Source organism: Leishmania martiniquensis, chromosome 35 (assembly GCF_017916325.1).
Source record: "Leishmania martiniquensis isolate LSCM1 chromosome 35, whole genome shotgun sequence".
In the NCBI taxonomy this organism is placed as follows: Eukaryota; Euglenozoa; class Kinetoplastea; order Trypanosomatida; family Trypanosomatidae; genus Leishmania; species Leishmania martiniquensis.
The window spans coordinates 1164050-1180028 of record NC_090170.1 but is presented as its reverse complement, the minus strand read 5'-3'; the positions used below and the strand labels follow the sequence as shown (position 1 = coordinate 1180028).

The following is a 15979-nucleotide window of genomic DNA, read 5'->3' as shown; positions in this document are numbered from 1 at the left end:
AGGCGACTCCTTTTTGCGCTTCCCGCACGTATGCGCCTTTCACTTCCTTCGCGACAGAGATGGCGTCATGAAGGCTCTGCGCAATCATCTCCTCTCACTCGCACTCTCTCTCTCGGCTACCTGATGCCCCGCCCCGGTCTTACGGTGACTACAAGGCCCATGTGCGAGAGCGCAACGACGTGCTTCATCGCCACAGGATTGGGGCGAAGGCGGATAGCCTTGTCCGTGACCATGCCGGGCCTATCGAGGGAGAGCGTGATACAGGCAAGGAGCACTTGAGCTGAGTGGCGACAAGTGCCCTCGACTTTCTGGCGTGTGTCATGTTTCTTTCCCTTCATGCTCCACGAGGCACCAAATCTTGCAAGAGACGAGGAAAACTTCAGATGTGAAGGCGATGGTGTAGAGGACAAGCCATCTGCATCTGTTTTCGATGGAGAGCTGGTAGGAGCGTGCGGCTGGGGGCTTCCTCAGAGCAAGGCTGCCCGCGAATCCCGCTGATCGATTGCTGCACCGATTCGGCCGAAAGGCGTGCCTATGAGATGTATGCTCTCTGCTAGACTCTAGTGAGCACGAGACGTGTGCGCGGACCTCTGCGCGGGCCACCTCTAACACGTGTGGCAGAGAGACAAAGGGAGTCGCGTTCGTCTCAAGAAAGTGACGTGTGGCTCGTGTGATACACAGGTACAGCATAGAGGATTGAACAGAATACAAAACGCGTGTATCACCAGCGAACTTGAAGGAAAAAAGGCACCAGTCACTAACAATACAGCCGGCGATCGGCTAAAAAAAAAGTGCTCCTGGTGCGAGCGGGTGCCTTACGAACGTCTCGAAAAGGCATTCGCCCAAAGTGGGCTGAGCTGTTCTGAAAAAAAAAAAAGAGCGGCTTTGCGTCGCCGCGGTGGGGCGGGAGAGGGCGGGGCTCTCCCCACCCCACCCCACATCTTTTTCCCGTCGTCATCCTCCACTTCCCCGAAACCGGCGGAGAGCCTTCGGACATGACGTAGCCGAAGATGATGCATGCCAGCTTTGGGGCAGCAGAGGCCTACCCGGCTGAAGCGCTGCGTTTGCATATTCGTTGCTCTCCATGTCCCTCTGCTTTCCTCTCTCTCACATACACATACACACACACACATAAAGAAAGGTATAGCGGTGCGTCGCACTGGTTGGGTTACGAAGCAGCATCATGTTCAAAGCCAGCAGGACTGCGCGCGCCCTTCTTCCGTTGCTGAATTTGGGCGTGAATAAGACGGACTTCTTCACGAATCTCTGGAGCAAGCCTCAGACGCGCGATGAGCGCATCAAAGAGTACGTCCCAGAGGTCCTTGAAGAGAGTCTCCAAGAGCAGCGCGCGGTCCTCGAGGGGAGCACATCGCGGGACATTATTGTCGAGATCGGCAACAAGATACTGCAGCTGATCGACAATAAAAGCCCCACGCCGAGCATTGCACCACACCTCAACAGGCTGTTGCTTGAATATGGCGCAAAGGACGTCATTGCGCAGCGGCCCCTCAGCTACTTGCTGTACCCAAACTCGTCGGCCCTGTCGGCTGGGGAGCAGGCACATGAGCTCGTGTCGAATTTCCCGGACAACTTCCGGGCCATGATTGAAGAGGTGGAGCGCAGCGGCTGCTCCGCCAAACCGTCCGCCTCTTCGTCCCCCGCTCCAGTACCCGTTCCATCCGCAGAGGCGACTTCTGGGGTGACGGCAGGGCACCACCGCACCTCCAGCGCGCAAGTGTACGATGGTCTCGTGACCGTAGGAGAGCCGGAGCCTGCCGCACCGAGTGGGTTGACCGGTGGCAACGACGAGGCCGGCCTGCCCTCAGAGCGACGCGCAGACGGTGTGATAATGGCTTCCAGGGAGGAATACGAGCCGATGGATATCACGATGTTTGTCAAAGTGGCTGCGGGCTTAGCTATGGCGAACTTGCACTGCGGGGACACACACAACGCTGTGCGTTGCGTAAACGCCGGCCTCACCCACGTCAAGGAGGCGTCGCGTCGTGGCGGGCTGCTGGCGTTGAAAGCGGGCTTGCTCGTGCGTCAGAAGAAGTTTGCAGAGGCCGCCGATTGTGCAAAGCTGGCGGTGGAGGCTTCGGGCAACGTGCAGGGCTACCTGCACGGCGCCTTCGCTCTGCTCCATCTGAACCGTCTGGAGGAGGCTGTGGCGCTGCTCCAACAGGGTCGCGAGACCCACCCTATGAACACAGAGTTTGAGGTGCAGATCGAGGCGATCGAGAAGAAGCGCACGCTCGCCCTCTCAGCATCCTCATCGCCTTCGCCAGTCAGAAAGGGCGAGACACAAGAAGTCCTTCCAGAGGAGTGATCTTTGCCAAGGATGGCACGTGGGTCAGTGTGTGGGCGCCTCTGCATATGGTGGGGGGTCCCGGGAGGCGCGGAGGAAGTGTTGATGGAAGACAGCGGAGGCTAAAATGATTTCCGGTCGAGGCAGGACCGCACTATCCACACATTTCGCCTCCTCAGATGCTAGTTGGCGGTGGCCCGCGGCAAAAGGAAAAAGGTCTCTTGCCCTCACTCTCCGTCAGCACTCTGACTCGTTTCTTCTTTGACGCTCTCGTTTTCGTGGTCGCTCTCGATAGTGTCGCGGCGCTGTCGTGGTGACCCGCGTGCCACTCCCAACTCCAAAGCGAACTACATGCTGCAGCGGTGCCCACGCTCAGCACCTTTTGTGGCCAAGCCTCCCCCCTCCCCACACTCCTTCTTGGCCTCGCACCACGAGGCTTCAAGATGAGCGGAGGCGCGTGTACGTGACGAAGCGCGACTTTTCCCTCTCATGAATGCACTCACAGCCTTTCCTTGGCTGCTTGTGGCATCACTACAATACACGTTCCGCGCCCGCTGAGCACTAACGTCAGTAGCCATCCGTAAGTCTCGGCTGTGCGCGCGTTATAGCGCTCTCCTGCAAGCTTTGCTTGGGACCCCTCCCCCAATTTCACTCTCTTCTTTGCACACGGAAGCGTTGTCTCGACTCAAGCGCGATTTGCTGACGTACTACCCCTCTTGCAACATGGGCGTGTCTGTATCCTGTTTCTCTCGTGAGCTGCAAACGATGGCAAAGGTACCGCTACAGAAGCATCTGCCATCACGGCTAGAAGAAAAGCAAGGAGGCCGCCGATCACGACGGGCAAGAAACGTGGGTGAGATCTAGACAGCGGGCGCGTTGCTAACGAAGAAGGGGAAAAAATGGAAAATACGAGTACCCAGTCCGACCTGCCATCACGTCATCGCTGCCCAGTTCCCTCCGCTGTTTTCTGCACGTCTTAGCAATATCCTCTTTGGGTGCGTACCGCAGGTACCCGACTGAGTCGGCACAGCCTTGCTTTGCTACAGCTTATGAGGAGGGTCGCCTCATCACCTCGTCACTGGTCTCTGACAACGGCCATTGTTACGGTGTGTACATATATATATATGATTCATTCTTGCAGGGCTCGCCGCACAGGCGTGCTGAAAAAAATATGATCGAGGCACTCTTGGCGAAGGACGCTGCTGGCAGCGCTGCGATTCTTCAACTCTTCTCCTTCGACTACGGCCCACAAACGTTTTTTCCCGTTGAAAGATTACAATAAAAAAATGGATGCCGCGATCGACCTGCGCCCCCAATTACAGGAGCTGCACGAGTCGTTCGTGGGCTATCACAGGAAGGAGACGGCCTTCACTTCCAAGTCGCAAATATTCTACAACAAAGGCAATGAGCACAGCTGCATTAACTGCTTCCTCGTAATGCGGCTGGAGCGGCACGCAAGTGGGGAGGAGGTCGTCAAGATTTCCTGGTCCTACCCGTACACGCCGGCCACGTCATTGCTGCGGTACCCCAATCTAGGCAAATTTGCGATGGCGAACGCAGGCACCTCGTACACAGTAGACCAGCTTAGCTACACGTTCGTCTTGACAGATAGCAAAGGCGTTCGCGAATATGGGCACACAACGGCTTTTGTGAATGGTGAGGCAGTCGTGACCATCTCACCGTACCCGTGGTGCAACTTTTTCTATCGACTCGCCTACCTGTTCGTCACGAACGGGCACGAGGGAGGGCAGAAGTTAGTGAAAGCGCTGTGCAAGTGCCCCACGCCCCCGTCGGGGGGCATGTTCAACACTCCGCTAGATCTTGGCTTGACGTTCACTCGCCCCTACGATCGCCTCTGCTCTTTTATTGACACGGCGCCGCTCGATATGCTCGTCATCTTCCCCAACATGGACGATCTCTTCTCCATTTTGGCGGACCTCATGTTGGAGAAGCACATCATCATTGTGGGTCCAAACTTCTCGATCGTGTCGAATGTCGTCATGTCGCTCCAGGCACTCGTCGCCCCTTTCGACTGGATGCACATTCTCATTCCGATTCTGCCAACATCGCTGCTCGACGTGCTCGCAGCGCCGCCGCCGTACTTGGTGGGCATCCTCACATCCCAGCTGCCGCACGTCGCACGTGTGTCACTGGACTCAGTGGTGGCGGTCCACCTCGGACCCGGCGGCGTCTGCGAGCGTGTCGACTACCAGAACGAGACACGGGATCATCTGCCGCACTCTGGCAAGCTCAGCGCGCTGCGGACAGGGCTGTCAATACTGCGGATGCGGCATCCGAAGGACCAGACGGTACGCGACTTGTGCAGTCTGTTTCTCACGTACTATGCGTCTCTCTTTGGTGAGATCGTCCTGAAGGGTGAGCGCGGGTACTTGCGTAATGAGAAGCTGCTTAAGGGTACGCGCGCGTTCTTTGATAAATTGCTTTGCACGCAGAGCTTTACGATCTTGAGCGAGGAAGTAAAGAGGGCACTAGACTCCCCAAACTCGAATGACTGGATGGACAACGAATTCATCGTCGCCGCGGTACGCGGGCAACGGGAGCTGTTTCCAACGCACTACGAGGCCCTCGTGAAGGAGGAGCAGAACGGCGGTGGGTTTATCGAAAAGTACGAAGACTGCTTTGGGAGTAAGGAAAACTTCAACAGCTTCACTGCCGCCGTGCACGGCTTTGGTGGCCACCCGCTCGGAGTCGGGCGTCTCCTGATGAGGTGCTTGTGCTCTCGTTGCGGCAAATCTGATTTGTCGGACGACAAGGAGGACAGCTACTACCCGGGCTGCCGCATAGGGCAGGCTATTCTGCAGCGTCGTTACAACTCCTACTCGGCGGACGCCCCTGTTATCATGGACGAAATGACGGAGATGCCGTCGACGCACACGCCACAGCGGAATGGCGTTCGAGAGTTCGAAGTATCTGTGCCTGCCACAGCATCCTCTCTCAGGTAGTTCAGCGTTTCCGACTGGCTGCGTTGCCGAGGATGACGGCAACGACGCCAATACGAGCGAGGTATATTCGGTCGCACACAACGTCACACATTGTCCGGCACCCGAAAAGGATGCTGCACCGTTTGCACATGGTGTGGTTGCGTGTGAGTGCGTCTCACTATGCGGCGGTACCCCTGTTGCTGCTGCTTTGTTCTCAGCTCTTCCGTGATGTGTGTGTATGTGTGTGTGTGTGTTTCCCTTTGGCCCTTTCTGTCTCTGTTGCCAGGGCAGAGACGGAAGTTACGGGCCCGCTGTCTGCTCACGTTCTGACTTCGCTCCTTTCCCTCGTGGCCTCTTCGGGCATGGATGCGTCGGATGCGCTCATAAAGGCATAGCGGATGGTGCGCACCACTGAGCTGTGCGCAGGCATCATCATCATCTTTTCTCTTCCTCTTTCCGTCCATACGACCATGTCGGTTTTGCCAGACGACCTTTTTGTTTGTTGCTGTTGTTGTCAGACACACATGACCGCTGCCACGCCGTCGAGAGGAGAACTCGGGGGCTTTTCCTGTTCGTTGCTTTTTTCCTCTCCTGAGTGCCGTGTCCTGTTGGCCCCACTAGAACAGCGGCCCTCCCCCCCTTTACCCTCTTCCCCCCTCCTACCAGCAGAACGGGGGACTGTGATCTGCGGCGTCTAATCCTGTTGCATGTATGACTTTGGTCGTACGAACGATTCAGGAGTGTTGTGATGGGTGGTAAGTAACGTCTTCCGTCCGCCTTCCTTTGCTTCGCCCGCTCTAATGCTCCCCATCCCGTGCCTGCCTGTGTCGCAGCCGTATCCCCTTTGCGTTGGCCTCCTAACGAACCTCTTTTTCCTCGTTTCCGCTTCCAAGTCCACTCCTTGCCTCGCTCACCCTATGGCGTCTCTCTGCACCGCGGAGTAACTTAGGGCCAACGGGTCGTGCGAAAGTCAAACCCACCCGCCCCCTCCCCACACACACGAAAAAAGAAAGACGAACAGCCTCTCCTCCTCGTCCCCCGTCTCATCCTATGCTCGCCATACGTCGGGCACGCCCAACGCTCCTCCTCTGTCGGTCTTCGTACTCCCTCTCCCATGAGTTACCGCTGCCACGGGGAGGCGGGGGGCGGAATGGAGTGGGGTGGAGAGTTCACAGCTTGTTGAAGCGGCGTGTGATCCTGTCAGAGGCATTTCACATAGTGGAGGGAAGTTCCGGGGTAACGTGAGAAAGGCCGCTGGTGCTTCTTCTTCTAAAGGCGTGTAACGCGGGCACGTCACAAGGTTAAGTGATGACAGCGGGCTGACCACCGTGTCTCGCGTTCTCTCTCTTTCGGACGCATCTTCTCCTCGCTTGGACGGCTGATGCCGCGGGCATGGCAAGCGCACCGGCCTGTCTCCATAGCAACCATATGTGGATGTGATGACTACTCGCTGTGCCCAACACCCTTTACCCTTCTATTCCTTGCTTTTTCCAAACGACCCGCTGCAAGCATGAGTGCGCGCCCATCATTTAGGGCCTGAGTCAAGGGTATATTTACGATGCCGGCTATTACCTGCCATGTTGGGCAGGGGCTCCTGACTCGCCACCTGCACCGCGGGGGCCCTTCGTGCGCGTTCGCGCGCACTCTGCTCGGCTCCTGCAGCACCGCTGATGCTCGCGCGGGGCCTGGCACAGCACTGGCAGGAGTCAAGGGTGCTCGCCATTACACCATTCTAGGAGGCCCTAGCTCCCCGCTGCACGCACCGGCATCTCGGTCACTCTCCCACTATCGTCCGTTCTCCAGCGAAGACGAGGCGGCGCTGGCGTCGGTGCTGTCGACCAAGCCGCGCCACGTCGCGCGGCATATCCGGCAAACCATGCTGCACTCCCGGCGCCGCATCGCACAGTTTCGGAATGCTGTAACGTATCTGATGATTTCGCTGCAATCGAGGCTCCAACACCAAGAGATGCAGCCCGAGGACGCCGCAGCCATCATGGAGAGTCTTATGCGCGAGTGTGTGGAACTGCGTCAGGGCGACATGGCTCACCTTCTTTTTCGCGCCGCTGTTCGGTTTCGCAAGTATGGACTAATCATCACGTTCCCGTTCGTGCGGTATCTGTATGAGTCCTACAGGCGTGAAAACGCCCAGGAGCTGATGCGCAGTATGGCAGAGGAGCTGAAGACGCACGATGAAATGAAGGTACTGGCGGTGCTGGCATACCAGTTCAGTGGCCAGCGAGCGGCGAGCGTCGCTTTGTGGGAAGCGGTGCCGAAGGAGAAGATCACGACAAACGACTACTGTGCCGTGCTGGAGGGGATGGGGATGACAGGCTGCTTTGACGAGGTCGTAGGGTTTGCCGAGCGAGTGATCGGGGAAGTTGTCGCCAAGCGACGCCATGACGTCGACCTAAACGCCGTGGTCTCGCGAGCAGTAATCGCGAGTCGTGGCAGTAGTGCCGCAGTAAACGCTGTAGCCCGCCTTGCTAATGGCCATCAACTCACTCTTTCCGACGCCGCCGTCGGCGCCCTTGCACGGTCGCGGCTGCAGGAGAAAAGCGTGACATCCGTGGCGGATGTTTACAAGGTTGAGGCGGCATTATGCGCTGAACTCAACCGCATGTCTCTCGGAATGGCGGGCGACTCGGCTGTCATTGCGAAGTCGAGCGAGCTCATAGTGCGCACCCACGAAACCGCTGACGAGGTGATGCTTCAGAAAGTCCAGCACCTGCGCCGCATACTCGAGGAAGCCATCGCGAATGACACACTGGACGATCTCGGCGCCCTCTACGCCTCCTCGCTGATCCGCGGCTTTGGCGTTTTGGGGCGATTTGAGGAGATGCGCCAATGCTTCGATCTGCTCGATAAGGTGGGCCTCGTAAAAGATCACAAACTGTACGATGAGATGCTGCGCTGGTACGCCCACGCGTACAATCTCAAGGAAGTCGTCGCTCTAAAAGAGGAAATGACTCGCAAGGAAGTGTACCACACGACGCAAACGTACCAGAACGTTTTTCGTGTGCTGGATCGCTACTACCCTCGGCTCGTGGAGAAGTACCTGGCGGAGATGCGTGGGCGAGGCATGCAGGTGGACGGTCCCATGTACCCAACGCTGGTACGTGTGTTTCACGCCCTCAGCGACTACGCCAAAGTAGAGGAGCTCTTTCGGGAGGCAAAGCAGAGGGCGGCGCAGGGGGCCACGCACACCATGAGCCCGGCGCTTATTGTGCAAATGCTGCGCTGCTATCCGAGGGACGTTACCCGTGGCGAGGCGATCGTGCAGGACGCGGAGCAGTACGGCCTTCTCTCCAACGAGGCGGTACAGGCGGAGGTGCTGAATCACTACGCATTGAATGATCAGCCAGAGGCGATGCAAACCTTCCTGGAGAGGATACCGCACAAAACGGCGAATGTGTTCCGCGTGCTGCTGCGCAACGCGGCGCAGCACCGCAACCGTGCGCAGTTCAACGCTGTCTTGCAGGAGATGGAGGCGAAGGACATACCGTTGAATGAGCGTCTCTTCAGCGTCATTGTGACTTCGCTAGCCCACTTCCAGGATCCGGAAGGGGTTCGTGCGTACGTGCATAAGGCGCTAGCAAGTAACCGGATTCACACGCCGCTCTTCTTCGCCGACGTCGCAACGGCGTTTGAGAGGCTCGGCGACGTGGACGCGGTAGATCAGAGCTGGGCAGGACTGCTCAACACCAAGATGACGATAACAATGCCGGTGTACAATCGCTTCCTTGACGTGTATATGGCGCTCAATAACATGCCGAAGGTGCAAGAAATTCTGGACACCATGATGAAACTGGTGCCGCCGAATCCGGTGACAGCTACGACCGTCGTAGACATGCTGGGCAAGATGGGCCGACTCACCGAGATGGAAGCGATCCTCGACGAAATGTGCAAGTCTACAAACGCTGTACCCACGCTGGTCACCTACCATCAAGCCATGAACGCCTACGCAAAGTGTGGGGACGTGAGCAAGATGGAGGCGGTGCGCGAAAAGCTGAAGCTGAAGGGCTTTCACGAGAACGCTGTGACGTACAACATTTTGTTCGACGGTTATGGCCGGGCAAAGCGGTTTGAGCACCTGTTGGAGCTTGTGGAAGAACGCAAGGAGCGTGGGATACCCATGGAGGAGTTCGGCTACGTCGTGCTGCTTAACACGTACGCCCGGGCTCGCATGCCAACGGAGGCCGAGGCACTCGTGGATGAGATAGTGAGTGGCAGCAACGTCGTCTTGAGCAGCCGGCTGCTTGCCACCGTCGCCTCAACCTTCAGCCAAACTGGCAATGTGGATCAGATGCAGCGGTACATCTCGTTGCTGCTCTCGCACCCCGAGTGCCGGCTTCGAGACATCGAATCTGTGTACCTCATCTACGCGCGCCTCCGAGACACCGTCAAGCTGCAGGAGCTGCTAGACACGCCCAAGCTGCCGAAAACCTCCTTCATCTACAACATCTGCGTCAGCGCCTTTGCCCGCGCTGGCGAGCATGCAAAGGTTGCGTTTCTTTTGACCGAGATGGAGAGTCGAGGGTTTGCCCTGACCCGCAACACGAGTATTGTCCTGAGCAGTTTGTTGCTCAAGGCGGGTAGGCTCGAGCTGGCGCAGATGGTGCTGAAGTGGAAGGGGATGACAACCGCAGACATGGAGGGGAGCAGCCTCGCGGCTCCTTATGGCAATGCAGCGTCTTCACTGTGTGAGCATGGTGGAACTGCGGCGCCCCCGCCACTGGTGGGCGATCACGACGTGGAGAGCGACGAAGCAGAACTCTTGCTCCGAGGCATGGACGATCGCATGATCAACAGCACCCACGTAGACGAGAGCCGCGTGCCTGTCTCTAGATGACGAGGAGACGGGTCTTCTTAGCGAGAGCGGCGTGTGCCTCCTGCGAAGTGGAAGGGGTCGAAGCGTGATCGCAGCAGGCGCGAGGAGAGACGCTCACTCGTGTCAGCAGGGCAGCACGCGTCTTGCCTGTGGGGGTGTGAAGGGGAGGTGCCCAGCGGCACGCGAGCGTGCCTCTCGCGCTTTTGAGCACCGCGCTGTGCTCCTGACAGTAAGGACGTCCACCGGTGCTGCGCAGGTGTCCATCACGGTTGCACGTGAAAAGGATGTGAGGGGCGCAAGTTGTGTTCCGCTCTCTGCGCATATGCACAGTCGATGCCGTGGCCATGTGTCTTGAAAAACGGCACACGTTGTTCGGCGTGCGTTGCGCCTCACCTTCTGCGACACTGGATAGAGCACCCCTCACGGTTGTCGCACGCTGGCAAACTTGCAAAAGCGCGTACGATGGTTTCATCTTTTTCTTATTCCTGCTCTCTTGGGAGCCAGCTGACTCGACAACGCTAAAAGCCTCCGATGCCCCTTTCTTTCCTGCTCGCACCTAAACACCCCCTCACCCACCCACACACACACATATGTCGTCTCCCCTCGTCCTGCACTATCTTCGGCGGAACCGTCTGTCTTGAAGCTGCCTTTTTCCCTTTGCGAAGCAGAGGGAGCGGCGGATCTCGCCAACAAATCATTGCGCGTGGCCATCGCTCATTCCTGTGACTGGGCGCGCGGTAGCATTTTCGTGGCGCTTTTGGCGCTCCAACGACAAAATAGTCACCGAAAACAGACTCTCCGAGCGGCGCATCCGGCTTCGCGCAGTTAATGACCCTGACAGCAAAGCTAGGAGATGTGGTGCCTCCTCCGGGCATGGCAGAGGATCATCATCAAGCACCTTCCGCCTCGCCCGATTCGACCGCTGAGGAGGCGATTCTGTCACGCAAAAGGCAGAAGAAAGCCTTGAGGGTGACTCAGAAGATCAGGATGACCGAGGGCAGCGTGGATGCGCGAGTGCAGCACACCAACGACGATAGCGTTGTCAGCAAGCGCTCCGCCGTGGCCCATGAATACATCCGTGATAAGTTTCTGAGATATTTTGTAAAAAAGCCTGCACGACGCTCGCCGCTGATCAACCGTGGCTATTACCTGCGGATGGCAGTGATGACGGATCTTATCGTGCGGCTCGTGAAGAGGTACCTGAGCGCCCCCGAGCGGGAGGCCGCGGTTTCCGGGGGCGGGCAGTGCCCTCCGCCCGTTCAGGTGCTCTCCTTAGGAGCCGGCTACGACACATTGGCACTGCGGCTCCTGCTGGACTCTGTCGATACGCTCCCGGTCGACCACAAATGTGCTGCCGCGTCTGCGTCGTCATCGTGTTCGTCATCGTGCTCGTCATCCTCCACAACGGTTTCTTTCCCGGCAGGAGACGTCCTTTTCGTCGACGTCGATTTTCCCAGCGTGCTCATGTCAAAAGCGGCGCTCATGGCGGCTGCTCCCCCTCACACCTTCCCAGCAGACTGGGACCTGTCACCGCAACGTGAGGAATGCCCGATCCGCAGTCCCCACTACTCCGCCATCGGCGTCGATCTCCGTGTCGCGTCCACGAAGCTGCTGGATTCACTCCACCACCACAGCCCCGCTGGGTTCGCGGCCACGAACCCAACCATCATTTATGCGGAGTGCGTCATGCAGTACATGCCGCACGAGGATGCGGCGGAGCTCCTGACACTCGTGGCTGCAAGCTTCCGGAACGCCGTATTCGTGGCGTACGACCAGGTCTCGCCTCTGGATAGCTTCGGCCGCGTCATGCAACACTCGCTACGCCAAAAGGGCAGCCCTTTGTTGGGCATTCAGACCTCTCCGGATGGAGCGCACATGGTGCGTCGGGCACGCGCGGCGGGCATGCGTCATGCGTGGTGGGGGAACTTCTACCGCATCTCGGCTTGGTGTCTCGCCGACGACGAGCGGGAGCGCGTCGAGGCCCTCGAGGACTTTGACGAGCTCGAGGAGTGGAGCGAGATGTGCGAACATTATGGCATTACCATGGCAGCCACGCCAGGGGCGTGGAACTCGGTAATAACGAGTGGCTGTGCTGCTCACCCGGCCTTTGTGGAGTGCTCGGTGGAGGGCGAGGGGCGCATCGAGGGAGGTGATGAATCTGTGCCACAGAGCTCAGAGCCGATGAAGGGTACGTTGCACAGCTGGCCTTCGCGCTACGGATTCGAGGGCTGGGGCAACGGCGGCGTCGCAGTCGAGCCTCTTGCAAACGGCGACCACCTCCTTGTCTCCTTTGGAGGATTTGCCGCGGGCAAGCAGCACCAGCGCGTCAGCACTGTGTACGTGCACAGTCTGCGAGAAGGGGAGCTACGTGTCGTCGTCGCAGGAGGGGACAAAGGTGTCGCAGAGACCGCAGGACTAGCGCCCGCATCAGCGCTTCCCCCGCCTCTGGTGTTTCACTCCTTTTCGCGCGTGGCCCCTCGCACGTTCCTCGTTTGGGGCGGCCGCACAAATCCGTCTGCGCCGTCCAACAAGGCCTTTCTGCTGACTCTCGATCTGCCGCGCACGATTAGTTACGGCAGCACTGTGACCGCACACTGGAGGGGGCTGGACGTTCTCTGCGAAGCTGCAAACCAGCGCTGCCCTTCCCCTCGCTATCGCCACAGCATGGTGGTGCTCGATGGCACGAAGGACGAGGCGACACTTCTCTTGGTCGGTGGCAAAACTACGGTCACGAATCCGACTACGGGGCTGGAGTGCTTCCGCGTTACCGTTTGCCTGCAGCGCCACACCATTTCTTACGAAGTACTAGACTGCACTTCGCCAAGCGGACCTATGCCGCCCCCGCTGCACTCGGCCGCAGCCGTTGCACTGTCGCCGGACGCTGCACTGGTCTCCGGCGGGGTCCTGCTGGGGCGCGACGCGTGCAACCGGCACCTGTGGCAGCTCCGGCCTTCTACGAAGGAGTGGTCCTGCCTGCCGGTGCGGCTCGGTGAAGGTCGCTATGCCCACTCACTGGCTCAGGTAAGTGTGAACCGTCGCGACTACCTCCTCATGTTAGGGGGCAGCACCTGGACGGAGAAATCCCACGTCCCACCAGCTCTGCTAGTCCCGCTACCCCTTCTCGATTCCAGCACCAATGGTGAAGCGACAGTGGCAGTTGCTGTCACGGTGTCGCTCCCCATGGATGCGCCGTGGTGGTCTCGCCATTCCTGCGTTGCCCTCGGTGAGGGTGTGGTGGGTGTCGTTGGTGGCGGCTACACCTGTTTCTCCTTCGGCACGTTTGCACCCAAGCCACAGCTCCTCTTTCTGGGCGATGCTATCGATGCAAAGGCGCGGCTCCTGAGCATGACCTCTGCAACCTGCTTAAGTGTCGGGCGCGACACTGCCCCTAAAGTCGTCGCTGCGCCCAAGCTCGTCTACTCCTATGATCAACTCCTCTCCAAGCCGTGGTCCACTGTGCGGGAGGTGACGTACTACTGCGCAGCCGCATTTCTGGAGGCAGCCACTACAGCAGCGCAGCCGGTCGTGTTCCGAAACGTGCCTCTCGGCTCCTGCTTGTCCACCTGGGGCTCCTCCGCGTACTTGAAGGCGGCGGAAGGGCGCTCCACGCTCTCGGTGCACGTGGCCGAGGGGTCGCAGCGTCTCGACTTTGTGCGGAAGAACTTCGCTTTTCGTCACGTCACACTGGCGCAGCTGGTGGAGCACATCGAAGAAGCGACGACGCTTTTTCGAGAGACGCGTGGGTCGCCGAGCGAGACGTGGTACTACCGCTCTGTAGCGGGCCACATGAAGAACGAGCGCTCGAACGTTTGGGCGGACTTTCCGACACTAGGCAAAGACTTCGTGCTGCCGCCTGGCGCGAAGGAGCACATTCTGCCACGACTGCACCAGTGCTGTTTGCGCATGAGCGCTCCACCGCTGCAGCTGTGGACACATTATGACGCACTGGATAACGTGCTCTGTCAAATTGTCGGCACCAAGCGTGTAGTGCTGTTTCCGCCGAGCGAGTTCAACAACCTATACGTGACGGGTAGCTCCTCGGCGGTGATGAGCCTGGACGAGCCTGATCTCGTGCGGTACCCCCGGTTCATCGATGCCTGCAAAATGGCCCAGGAGGTCATCTTGCGGCCGGGCGACATGCTCTTCCTCCCTGCCATGTGGTTTCATCACATTACAACGCTGTTGCCAGACGAAGACTTGGCCGACAGCACTGCCGCCGCGGCTTCTGCACGGTACAATGTGAGCGTCAACGTGTTCTACCGCCACTTCGACAATGCAGCTGTCTACGATCCGAAAGACCTGTACGGGAACAAGGACATCTTGGCAGTGACGCGCGTTTGCGAAGAGCTTAGGTCGGCTACACGCAACGTGTTGGCTGACGCGCGGCTCACTGCAGATACCGACGCCGTGCAGCTTCCCTCTACCTACGTCGAATTCGCAGTGCGGCGCTTTCTGCAGGACCTAGAAGGTACCGCGGCGGCAATGGCAGATGCGCGGCGTGGTTGCGATGCGCTGGGCGCGGATGCGCCTTGATATGCAGACGCCTTCATCGCGGTTGCCGTGTAAGAAGAGGGAGTGGAGAGAGGGGTAAGAAGGGAAGGGGCAGCCACGAGCGGCTGCTCGCGGATTGGAACCCCTTCCGTCCGCTACACCGTGTTGCACCCCAACGTGCGGCCCCTCCTTTCTCCTGTTTTCATGCCCCTCGCCCTTATCTCTGGCACGCTTCTTCTACATCCCTCACCCCCGGTCGTCTCTCTCTCTCTGTGCGTGTTGTAATTAAATGAGCTGCGCTGATATGTAAGCGGTAGCTATCTCGTCTTCTTATCCTCAGGATGAAGAAGCTTGCGTGGAGCTCTTTTTTTTTTCTACCTCCTCCATCCCTCCTCTGTCTCGATCACAGCCCCCAATGCTTTCGCCATCGAAAGGGCGATGGGAAATACCGAAGGCCTCGCTCAGCACATGCCTACTCATTTGGAGACTGGTAGGCGAATGGGGGCTGCTGCGCCCGCGAAGCTCTCCCCGTCGTTCTTTCAGTAGCCAAGCTTCTTGGAATGGCGGCCGCCGCCGCTGCTGCGCGCATCGAGATCTCTTGATACCTCGTTCCCCTCCCCTTCCGATCGGCTCGTTCCTTTTTCGCGTGGCGCCACACAGCAAGTCCATGCGCGCTGCCAACCGTAAATGTTTGCTGACGGGGACATGGGTGTACGGTATCTCCCGTTTCTCACCGTCTCCCGCCCATGGTTCCATCTTAGCCCCTCCTCCTCTCTCCCCCTCGCATTCGTCTTTCTCTTTCGATGCGCATTCGACATGAACAGAGGTTATGACGCGATTTCATGTGCAGGAGCTCCCGCCTGATCTCTACCTGCTCCTCCCTTCCTCCTTACGGATGGGCGATCCGCGCATACGCCGTTGCGCAGAAAGCCTGTAGACACGCGCACTCGTGCACGCCAGCTGAGGCATGCAGGCGACCGCTGCACGTAGAGGTGCACTATTGGCGCTTTGAGAGCCAAGCTCTTCTCGCTGGGGGCGAGGCACCTTCCTATTCCATTGGGTTGATGAGGTTGGCCTCGCTCCACGAACGTGATGGAGACGTTGCGCGTGCAAAAGTAGGCCCTGCTGCTTCAGCACTAATCGTATGTTTAAGAGCCTCTTGAACGCCGGTTTCACGAGCGAAAAAAAAACAAAAGTATTTGAAAAGGAGATGGTGGTGAGTCCCTCTAGTGACTCTCCGTTCTACTTGTGTGGCACCTCACTGGCCGCGCATCTGCTCTTCATCACTTGACGTTGTTCCACTTACCGCAGATCTCGATGAAGTGAGTCATCGGGAGTTTTTCCTTTCGCTTCTCTCGCACCTCCTCGAACCCCACCACCACCACCACACACAGACAGACACACAGCTTGTAC

General features: G+C 58.5%; 4 protein-coding genes across 4 annotated transcripts; all 4 read left to right on the top strand.

Moving 5' to 3' along the window:
- Window positions 1-1183: 1183 nt before the first annotated feature.
- Window positions 1184-2326, top strand: LSCM1_01055 (uncharacterized protein; the record flags this gene model as incomplete). The annotated part of the gene is made up of 1 exon (XM_067318681.1): window positions 1184-2326. One exon carries the CDS (start codon window positions 1184-1186, stop codon window positions 2324-2326), a length of 1143 nt encoding a protein of 380 aa, XP_067174786.1.
- A 1265-nt stretch (window positions 2327-3591) lies between these two features.
- On the top strand, window positions 3592-5268 carry LSCM1_01054 (uncharacterized protein; the record flags this gene model as incomplete). Its single annotated transcript, XM_067318680.1, has 1 exon — window positions 3592-5268. The coding sequence occupies one exon, from the start codon at window positions 3592-3594 to the stop codon at window positions 5266-5268; it is 1677 nt and encodes a 558-aa protein (XP_067174785.1).
- Window positions 5269-6805: 1537 nt separating this feature from the next.
- On the top strand, window positions 6806-10096 carry LSCM1_01053 (uncharacterized protein; the record flags this gene model as incomplete). The annotated part of the gene is made up of 1 exon (XM_067318679.1): window positions 6806-10096. One exon carries the CDS (start codon window positions 6806-6808, stop codon window positions 10094-10096), a length of 3291 nt encoding a protein of 1096 aa, XP_067174784.1.
- Window positions 10097-10903: 807 nt separating this feature from the next.
- On the top strand, window positions 10904-14608 carry LSCM1_01052 (uncharacterized protein; the record flags this gene model as incomplete). The annotated part of the gene is made up of 1 exon (XM_067318678.1): window positions 10904-14608. The coding sequence occupies one exon, from the start codon at window positions 10904-10906 to the stop codon at window positions 14606-14608; it is 3705 nt and encodes a 1234-aa protein (XP_067174783.1).
- Between the last annotated feature and the right edge of the window lie 1371 nt (window positions 14609-15979).